General features: G+C 36.1%; 1 protein-coding gene across 1 annotated transcript; it reads right to left on the bottom strand.

Annotated features, from left to right (window-relative positions):
* Positions 1–928: 928 nt before the first annotated feature.
* Positions 929–9,504, bottom strand: LOC132632308 (pyruvate dehydrogenase E1 component subunit beta-1, mitochondrial-like). Its single transcript, XM_060348189.1, has 15 exons — positions 9,326–9,504; positions 9,155–9,210; positions 8,996–9,064; positions 8,826–8,906; positions 8,704–8,730; positions 8,528–8,590; positions 8,341–8,427; positions 6,116–6,241; positions 2,990–3,123; positions 2,828–2,900; positions 2,646–2,711; positions 2,080–2,118; positions 1,827–1,951; positions 1,567–1,681; positions 929–1,309 (listed from the first exon to the last, which is right to left on the bottom strand). The coding sequence occupies exons 2-15, from the start codon at positions 9,197–9,199 to the stop codon at positions 1,232–1,234; spliced, it is 1,128 nt and encodes a 375-aa protein (XP_060204172.1). The 5' UTR covers positions 9,200–9,210; positions 9,326–9,504; the 3' UTR covers positions 929–1,231.
* Between the last annotated feature and the right edge of the window lie 910 nt (positions 9,505–10,414).

Below are 10,414 nucleotides of genomic sequence, written 5' to 3'. Positions count from 1 at the left end.
TTTGGTTTCTCATTTTCTTTCAAGTCTTACTTTCATCCATTTTTAGGCGTTGGGTTTTCTTATGCTTAGCTTTTCCAAGCTGTTCCGCTGCCTGGTAGTTGCTTAAAATAAGCTCAACTTGTTTTTTTCTAAATACAGAAGTTACAAACTTATTTCAGTTATTGTGTGTAATAAGTAATGCTCAGTAGAGCTGCCCCCTGGGGCTTTGGATTAGTGGAAGGAGTAAATCACATGATGTACGATCTAGTTATAAGAGCGCAACACGTGATGTATGAAATTAATTATGCGCACATAAGGGTTCGATCAAACTCAGCAGCAGAGAAAAGGCTGGCATTTAAGTGAAGAGTAATGGATCCATTACCTGTCAAGTTTCGAACTGTGCATCACTGTACCTCGAAAATTTCTTGATGATGTAAAAAACAGTAATGCTCAGTAGACTTTAGATCGTTTAGTTTTGCAAGACTCATTCTGGAACTGATGTAGACTTCTTTGCCCTCGGAGATCAGTTTATTCACATGTTATAATTGTGTCGTGCTATTAAAGTATCCTTATCCTGCTCCTTCACAACTAAAAAAGAGGGAATTTATGTGAAGTTCCTGAATCTATCCAATGTACTCTATAAAAGAGAGCATATCAAGGTGTCTACGGATCTATTAAGTTAAACCAATTTTTCACACCAACCATGTAAGTCGTCTAATTTCATAATAGAATAATCTTGGGTTATTCAATACACAGATTTACCAAGTTGCACCAAGTACCGTATGTTATTGCAAGCCTAACTCTCTTTGAAAACTGGACTGGTGTTATTTGATATCAACTAGTCAGGACTTCCCTGGTTTTGTGACTAGCCAATAATACAACGAGACTAGATGATATTACGCATATCAGCATAGAGTTTGTTCTCGTGAACCATTTAGTACAAACACAGTTGAAACTCAGCAAAGTAGCAAGGGGATGCTCTTCCACCAGTAAGCATGTGTTTGTCTTACAAAACATTTGGCAACAACATCAGTGAAAAGAGAGCAAAATACAAAATTTATTTTCTACAAGTTTTATTTCGGATATCACTCACTATTTTTCACCATAGCTTCTTTCTTTTTCATGGTCAAACTAAACTTCTCAGGGATGGTAAATAAAGAAGCATCCACCCACAGGTGGATAAAAAATCATTATCCACAAAGAGGAAATAAAATGCTTAAAACCGGGTTGGTAGGCTGTGTTGCTACCAAGCTTAAGCAGCTGCAGCCATTCGAACTGATTTTTCTGCTCTGTAACATGCCCTTTTTGCTGCGCGGACAATATCTTCAACCTGTACAGGCAGATTCAAATTTTTCTTAGGTAAGACAACCAGTGATGTCAATTGTTATCAGCAATTCACACAGTTTAACAGCTTATCATGTCTTCTTTATGCCCTCCACCCCAACGCCCTTTTGGGTTGATACAGCGCACCCTCATCCACCCAGTTAATGGTCATATTTAACCATTTTACTACAAAAGCCATAATCAAAATCAAATGAAAGCTGCTCCTATTTACCGGTAAGGGAGAAAAAGAAGTCAAGTACTAACCTGTGGAACAGCCATTCTTTCCAGATTTGCTGCATATGGCATAGGAACATCAGCCCCAGATATCCTCTCGACTGGTGCATCAAGATACTCAAAACTTTCCTCAACCACAGATGCACTGATGCAAAAGGAAAATAGAGTCTAGTAAGCTTGGTCGACTTAAAACCGGTATGAAATAAAGCTCTTTTCTGCTTTCTTTCTTTGGGGTATAGGGGTTGTTACACGAATGGTAATAGAATTAGGGGAGGAAGTCAGTGGCAAACCAGATCTCAGCTCCAACGCCGTGTTGTGGGAACCCTTCTTCAAGGGTTACAAGTCTGTTGGTTTTCCTCACAGAAGCATTAATGGTGGGTCTATCAAGTGGCCGGATAGAGCGCAAATTTATGACCTGTTGATCCGAATAAAATAGGAAGACAAAGGAAGAGAAGAGACATGAAGCTGGAAACTTTTCTGCACATTAACATTTTAAAATTTAAAGGCAAAAAATGGACTATGAATTCCTGGAGTCTCACATACCTCAGCACTAATTCCTTCTTTTGCAAGAATTTCAGCGGCCTTCAAAAATTCAAATGTGATTTAGTTCATGTGGAAATGAATAATTATAGCTAGAAACAGTGTCATGCTTTATATTTTCTATGCAGTATCTAATATGGAGTACTAAATCAAAGCCATATTTAGTTTTGATGAAATTCAGCAAAAACAAGCGGATCATGAGTAGCAGAACATGATTAATCTAAGCATTGAGGGCATGTTACATAGCAAGAATTTAGATCTTCATCTAAGATGAGAAATAGACACTACTTAACCTAGCACAATTCATGACAAGAGAAACAAATAGAAGCTGTTGCTGAAAACCCCTTTGTCTTCGACCCAGTGTCAAGATTCCTGATAACAGTATAACACAAAAAATTATATCCACATCTAAAAGAAGATGCAGATAATAATCACCATCCACTAATTACGTAGTATCCAAAAAAGCATAAGATTCATCTGGTGGAGAAACCATTACGATTTCATGTTGAGGCTGAATAACGAATGTGTTCCGAAAAATACAAACACTGATACAAAAGGAGCAGACGAACCTGTAGAGCATAACCGACCATCTTTGAGAAAGCAGTAATTGTGACATCCTTTCCTTCACGTTCTATCTGCCAATGTTTGTGAAGAGAGGACAGCAGCATAAAATATGCCAATGTTTGTGAAGTGAGACAGCAGCAAAGTATAAAATATACATGTAGAAACAATGACAGAAAGCAGAGCTTGCCTTAGCTTTTCCAATTGGAAGAGAGAAACTAGAATCAAGAGCTTCAGCCGAAACAGGAAAAGACTCACCATATCTGCATCATTCAAGTCACACGATGATGATGATAGATATTAGGAGAAAAATGTAGCGCACTTGAATAATTAAATCGGCAGCACAACTCACAGCAGTTCATTTTCCAGAAAAACAACAGGATCTGGATCCCTGATAGCAGCTTTTAGCAGGCCACGAGCATCTTCGGAAGAGTATGGAGCTAGCACCTTCAATCCAGGACATGCAGCAAACCATGCAGCATAGCACTGGAAAAATAACAAAGGGAAGAAATGTTGGGCTTATAGTATTTTCGATGCATATGAACACAAACATGCACACCTCGATGATGGGGTTTGTCAATTTAAGTAAATAACTCACATGCATGTCAACTTGCTTAAACAACACAATAAAACAGAAATGCAGCGGAATGATCATGCGAAGAAATTGAGAGTTCAGGAGATGCGTCTACTGACACTATCTCATTTTTCCTGTTCCTTCGGCATCCTCTTTTGCTTCCAGTAACAGTAGAAAACAGTGTTTTTAAAAGCAAGAGGCTTAAAAAAGTGACAAGGTCCATGGGACTTGAAGCAAAAATCAAGATGACAAGGTCCATGGGACTTGAAGCAAAAATCAAGATGACAAGGTCCATGGGACTTGAAGCAAAAAGCAAGAAATGAAGCGTACACTTCTTTGAAGTGAAGCACACAGTTTACGGAAAATTAAAATCTATCCAATGTATATGAGTTTAGTACTATGAAAGTGCAACTGAAAATCATGCTGTTAAAGCTAAATGTTTGCTTAATTTATTTAGTTGGCTAAATCAGGCCCTTGTATCTAGCTGTGAATTTTTTCTAGATTGTGTTTGCTCCTTAGTTGTTGAGTAAGTTTTTGTATATGAGCAGACACTTTCTTTTATTGTAATCTTTTGCTATGGTCTTCTTAATGCCTTTAAATTAAGTTCTCATCACCAGTTTCCAAAAAAAAAAAAAAAATGCCTTTAAATTAAATTCTCTTACCTCATCAAAACAAAAAAGCAACTAAAATACTAAATTCCGACATCCATGTAAAATTATTCCAATATTATTCTAACTCGCAGTTGAGAGTCAGAGAACCGATTGCTTCTCGTTGGGATCACTGTGCTCGTCATTGTTCGAAGCGCACACTTCTTTGAAGCGCATGGCTTCACCCATGTAGCGATAACCTCTCGCTTCCCATAGCTTCATTGCTTTAAGCGATGAAGCTACGACTTTTAGTAACACTGGTAGAAAACACAAAATACTTCAATTGCCAAAGCTGAAGCTACTTCCCTTTTGATCAATGCTATGTCTCCACATCAGCAGAGAAATAATATGTCAAGGAACCAATGAAATGGATGCATAAGATACCAATGAAATGGATGCATAAGATGCAACTCCTTCATTTCAATAAATCATATTGCATTTCTCACCAAAAGTGGCAAATCTGCAGGATTATTTTTTTTTTGCCAGTCTTCAGTCAGAAATATACCACAACACTAGATGACCTCTTATATTTTGCTAATTCATCTTCAATGCATATATCTTCCGATAATTCAATTCACATCTTAAAAAATATACTCAGTAACTCCTTAGCATTACCAAAATTCATACATCTTCTATCTTCAAACCACTTCACCCGACATTTCATTACATTGCAAACTGAAGACCCTTTTAACTTTTTAATTCTTTCCGAGAAACAATTCCCTTGAGTCAAGCATTAGAATATTTTGAAGGAACACTTCCCGCATAAAGAATAACTGTGATAGTTGTTTGCTGATTGATGTCTTTTCAAGTTGCCAGAGAGATGCTAGACACCTAAGACTTTCCCATATACTAATATCTTTCATAAATGTAGTTGAGTACAAGGATTTCAAGAAGGCTGTGCAAGCACATGGTCGATACTGCACCCCGAGCACTGGCTTGACCATAACCAAGCTGTATGTTGATCTAGCATTAATGACAGAATGATTTAACCATTGAGAGAGATTGTTCTTGATGCAATAAGATGTTTGAAGGCTTCTCATACATTGGCAAATATATTTTCCAAATTGGGGAAAATATTTTGAAGGTTCAAATGCATAGATTAAGGACTCATTATGCCATGTACACAGCACCTATACCACATCAACTGAGAATGAACCATCTGCCCTGTCAAGACCTAGATATGTTGCTGACCAGTGGCATTCCTTGGACTTGTAGTTTTCCTGAGCTCCCTAACTAGAGGGTGTTTGGATTGGCTTATTTTAAGTGCTTATTGGCTTTTAAGCTCTTTTCTACTTTTTTTGGTGTTTGGGAAAGATAAAAAGTGCTTTTAAACACTTACCATTAGGCCAAAAAAGTACAAAAATAAGCCAAAAGTTGGGTATTCCCAACTTATGGCTTTTAGCTTATAAGCTACTTTTAAAAAGCCAATCCAAACACCCTCTTAATCATCTGTACTGTTTGTCAAAGACCGCATATTCTTTTCTTTTCTTTGGGCTTTAACTTATCTTACCCATTGCTTTTCCATCCAGCAAAACTCACACTCTGAATAACTACTTTGTAATTTCCTCACCTTTTCAAAGAGTCCCACCTGACCCAAGTAACCCAAAGTCGTCTTATCAATTAGTCTCTAAAGATGAACTCTCACCCTTTCTAGTTCATGCGTATCAATAGCTTCGAGAGGCAAAGATCAGAAAAGATGGGACGTTCTTAGAGAAACAACTGTAACAATGTAAAAGTGACAATTTTAACATCCTATCACCCAGATGTTAATCTCAAAACAACTCAACTTGAAGTAGGATTGTACTCAGATTATGTATAACACTGTTTCACAAGTTGTTGGCATGTTGCCTACTTAAGCCTTCAAACCAAGTAACAACTAACTTGCAGTTCACCAGGCAGTTCTTAAACTATGTCACTGTCTACTCATTACTGGAATGAGTAGCACCACATACCACATGTTATGTGTAGAAGATTTAACTGAAGGCAACAAGTTTTTTACACATCCAATAGAAACCACGAAAATAGTATAAAACATCATTACATCAATATTAACATTGTCCTATAGTTCATTCAATTTATCGGCCGATTCATTATTGACACACAATAACCTTCAGTCTCAAACAAATACCAAATATTCACTGCAGCACCTTTTAACAGTATACTCATGTGATGCTTAGCTTGGTTTAACCTAACTTAGAGGAACTCCAAGAGCAGCGTCAGGAAACATGACGACCTGCATTTCAGTTTACTAACATACCTGAGAATGTTGAGCACCAACTCCAGCTGCAGCGCCATTAGGACCCCTGAAGACGATGGGGACTGATATCTGACCGGCAGACATGTAATTTGATTTTGCAGCAGAATTGATAATATGGTCAATTGCCTGCATGAGTTCCAGAAAGATTATTCCTACGGTCAGTGTTCAAAGGTACAAAAATGATACCAAACTTCACTAAAATCCCTTAACTGAAATGCTAGTCACATGCCGGAACTAAAAGTCATGATCCGATATTCTATTGTTTATTCAAAAAGGAAGACCAAGATGCAGCAAGAAAATTTGGCAGGAGAAAGTAATAACAATACCTATTCCTCCTAATAGAACAGTTGGAGGAAGCTGTTCCTTCCAATTGGAAGGAAACAAGCCCCATAAAGTTATATACCATTTGGCCAACAATTACCTGATTGTATAGAGCCCGTTTGGCTTAGCTTATAAGCTGTTTTCAGCTTTTTTGAGCGTTTGGCTGGACAGCTTATAAGCCATTTTGTGCTTAAAATAAACCCAACAAAATAAGTGGGCCTGTTTAGCTTAGCTTAAAAAAAGCAGCTTATAAGCCAAAAAAAAAAAAAAAGTTGGGCTACCCCAATTTTATTTTATTTTTTTGGAACAGCTTATAAGCTACTTTTTTAAGCCCATCCAAACAGGCTCATAACCTGTGTGCCACCCCAGCTACTCACGACTAAGCTACAGTGTCATGCATCTTAGAGCTATGAATTACCACAAGAGACTCAGACTCGTGTGTCCATAATGATTGAACAGAGTTCAATATAAACAAGGACCTTGTAGTAACTTCCTAGTTTTCAGTTCAACATAAACAAGGACCTAGTACTAACTTCCTAGTTTACATTGAGGACTGTTGACACTAACTCAGAAACAAAGCAATTGTGGTACCACCCTATGTTATATTCAGTTCAGACCGTAGTTCCTCTTCTTCTTTTTTTAATGACAAGGGAACCCGCAGCCGCTATCCTTCGGGTGCGCACATGGTAAACCCCGCTCTTGTGCAATAGCCCGCAAACCAAACAGGAGAAATAACCCGCACTATGCAAGACCCATGCGACAAGCTCGACTCAGAAGGCAAATCCCCTGCTTTTGTAGGCAGAGGTGTTTGAACTTGAGACCTCCATAGTGGAAACCCCATGCTCAACCAATTGGGCCACCCTTGCGGGTCAGACCGTAGTTCCTCTTACAAACTTAACTTAATAATATTATAATTCTGTCAGTAAGGTAATGCATTCTTGTTTGCAAGCTTTTAATAATTGAAGTTAAGTCATCGATTCCAATCCGATAACGCTTTTCCTTTTATTGGTATGCCGCTCCGCGAGCAAGGAGCGAGCTAAGTAAATCTTACCTGAAAATGAGTGAGATTCGATTCTTTTTCCTTTGTCCTTTTTGTTTTGTCATTTTTTTGGCTCTATGATCCCAATTATTATACAACAGAAGTAGAGAAAGCAGAAGAAAAGTTCAATAATGCAGCCTAACTCCAAGGCTCAAAGTCAAAAGTACCAAAATCACCTTTTGTCCTCAAAGACTACAACCTAATTTCCCATCCCCCTTTCACATTTTGTTTGCATTTCTTTTCACTAAACTTAATACGATCCGCACAAGACAGAAAATACAGAAACGACAGGCACTACCATCTCAAATTATTAATCCAACTCCAAATTAATCATGCCATAATCCAACCTCTTGCAAGTTGTTCTTGAAATCAAATATACCATGCAACATCTGAACAAGCTAAACGTCATTAACGACAGCAGATAACCGATACAGACAGCTACCACATGTGGGCCTGTGTCCATGATATTGGTGGATGGTTTTTACATATTTATGCTCAAGGTAATAACAACAACAACCCAGTGAAATCCCACATCGTGGGGTCTGGGGAGGGTAGAGTGTACGCAGACCTTACTCCTACCAAGGTAGGACGGCTGTTTCCGAAAGACCCTCGGCTCAATAAAAGCATAAAAAGAAGTCAGATAAGGTTAAGAGATTCGGATAAGAGATTCAAAGCGATATGGAAATGAAATAATGCAAGCGACACAGATAACACAGGATAATCAAAGCACAGGAAATAACAGATAATAGCAGAAATCGGAGCAGATAACACAGGATAATCAAAACACAGGAAATAACAGATAATAAAACAAATATTAATAAAAGAAATCAAAATAACATAGTATCCTAGAGAACATAAGTCCAACCTGCATTGAAAAGTTGAAAGTCATGAATTCTATAACGGGCCTCAAACCATGGTAAGCAGCACCAACTCCAATCCCCGTGAATCCAGCCTAGAAAACAACATAAAATGTTAATAAATTGTAACTTATCATATAAATTCAACCACAAAAGCAGCTAATTAGTAATCGAACCCCAAGAATTAACATCAACCTCAGTAATCGGTGTATCAACAACTCTATCCGGACCATATTTATCCAACAACCCTTTGGTAATCTGAAGACCAAAAAAAAAAAAAAAAAAAATCAAGTACAAAGAAACTCAGATAAAAAGAATAAATATGTAATGAATACAGGATTACAGAGCATTAAAAGAAAAGAAAATCTAACCTTATAGGCTCCTTGGTATTCACCAACCTAAGTGACACAAAATTTTGAAGAGTATTAAAAATTACATGTATTTGCCTTATAATAAATTGGAAAAAAAAAAAAAAAGAAGATCATTTTAATACCTCTTCACCCATTACAAAAACCTTTGGATCAGCAGACATTTCTTCATCCAAAGCAGAATTTAAAGCATCACGTACAGTCATCTACACAAGTTTTAAATAATAATCACTTTTTTATCAACATAACTAAACATATTAAAGTCCAAAATAAATTTATTTTTTTTTTAAATTACCTCTTTAGCTGATGAAGAAAAAGTTCTTGATGCAAATACCCTGCTCCCCAACAGGAACTGATTCATATTCTTAAAAAAAAAAAAAAAATATATATATCAAACCATTTTTCTATTATTCGAAAATTAATTAAAAAGAATGAAAACTTGTTGAGTTCTCACCAAAATGCCTTTGCTGGCCATTTTTCGACCTATAATTGCAGACATATTGAAATACCCTATAATGATAACAAAACAAACAGATTATTCAAATCTAATGGATCTTACAAATATACTGAAACATTAATCAGACAAACAACAAGAATATAAATTAAAGAATTATGTAATAAATACCAATAATAAGAAATTGAATGAAATTAAAGTTGGATCTGTTTGGTGGAGACGAACACAAGAGAGTTGGTAATGTGAGAGGAACGTTAAGTGCGCCTTTTGCACTTTTTTTATTATTAGTACTATTTTATTGCCAGTAAAAATATTCTCCCATTGGCGGCCTGGCGTTGAAGGAAAAAAAAAAAAAAAAAGCTTGATATAAATATTCTTGTTTTAAGTATGTTATTGAAATATGTATATATTATGCATTTATTGTTTTTGATGCATATAAATAAATATTTCCCTAAATTAAGTGTGTGTTGTAAATGATACTACTACTGTAGTATTTTCTTAAATAGGCACCTTATAGCCTACTTTACAGTTAATTTGCGGGTATAGATATCGAATATCCTTTTCTTTTCTTTTTTTCAGTATAGATATCTAATATCTGGAATGATGGAAGCTATATAACGTACTACTAATACTCAAGTTCGCCAAACATCATCATTAGTTTAAAAAGGAAAAGTTAGACATTTTCCTTCCTACTTATTTATTTAATTGTTAATAATGATGTGACATTTAGGCGGAGTCAGTATTTATTTAGTTAGTTAATAATAATGATGTGACATTTAAGTGGAGTCAGTATTTAAAGTTTATAAATTTCGAATTTTAATTATTTTGTGTTACTGATTTTTTAAAATAATAACTTATACATATTAAATAAATTTTTAAAAATAAATTTAATTTAAATGAAATTATTAAATTTTGCTGAATCCAATCCTATCCTCTAATTCCGCGACTGGTCTCATTGGCGGCCTGGGCTTAAAGTAGAGTAGGCGGAGGATTAGTGTAGATGACAAATATTGACATCCAAACTAGTGCAGCATTTCTGACTCGCCTCTCCTCTTTGAAGAAATGTATCATTATATATTATTGCAGCATCTTTGAATTTTCAATCTGTTATAAATATCCCAAATTAGTGGATATCCATTAAGTTAGAAATATCTCAAAATATCTCATGTCCTGTTGCTTCTATAAATAGGATGCACAGATGCAATGTTGAAAGGGCAGAAGTAATATAATCTGATATCTCTCTACATATTCTCTCTACAT

This window comes from Lycium barbarum, chromosome 3 (genome assembly GCF_019175385.1).
Source record: "Lycium barbarum isolate Lr01 chromosome 3, ASM1917538v2, whole genome shotgun sequence".
Taxonomy (NCBI): Eukaryota; Viridiplantae; Streptophyta; class Magnoliopsida; order Solanales; family Solanaceae; genus Lycium; species Lycium barbarum.
Note: the sequence above shows the minus strand (reverse complement) of the source record. Positions and strands in the feature narration are given on the sequence as shown.

Bases quoted from the DNA above. Each gene is read 5' to 3' on its own strand.
- LOC132632308 (XM_060348189.1), bottom strand. From the start codon at position 9,199: ATGTCTGCAATTATAGGTCGAAAAATGGCCAGCAAAGGCATTTTG. The intron at 6,242-8,340 runs GTTGGACTTATG...GAACTCATGCAG, and splicing joins CTTTCAACTTTTCAATGCAG to GCAATTGACCATATTATCAA. The intron at 2,712-2,827 runs GCAAGCTCTGCT...AAACATTGGCAG, and splicing joins TTCCAATTGGAAAAGCTAAG to ATAGAACGTGAAGGAAAGGA.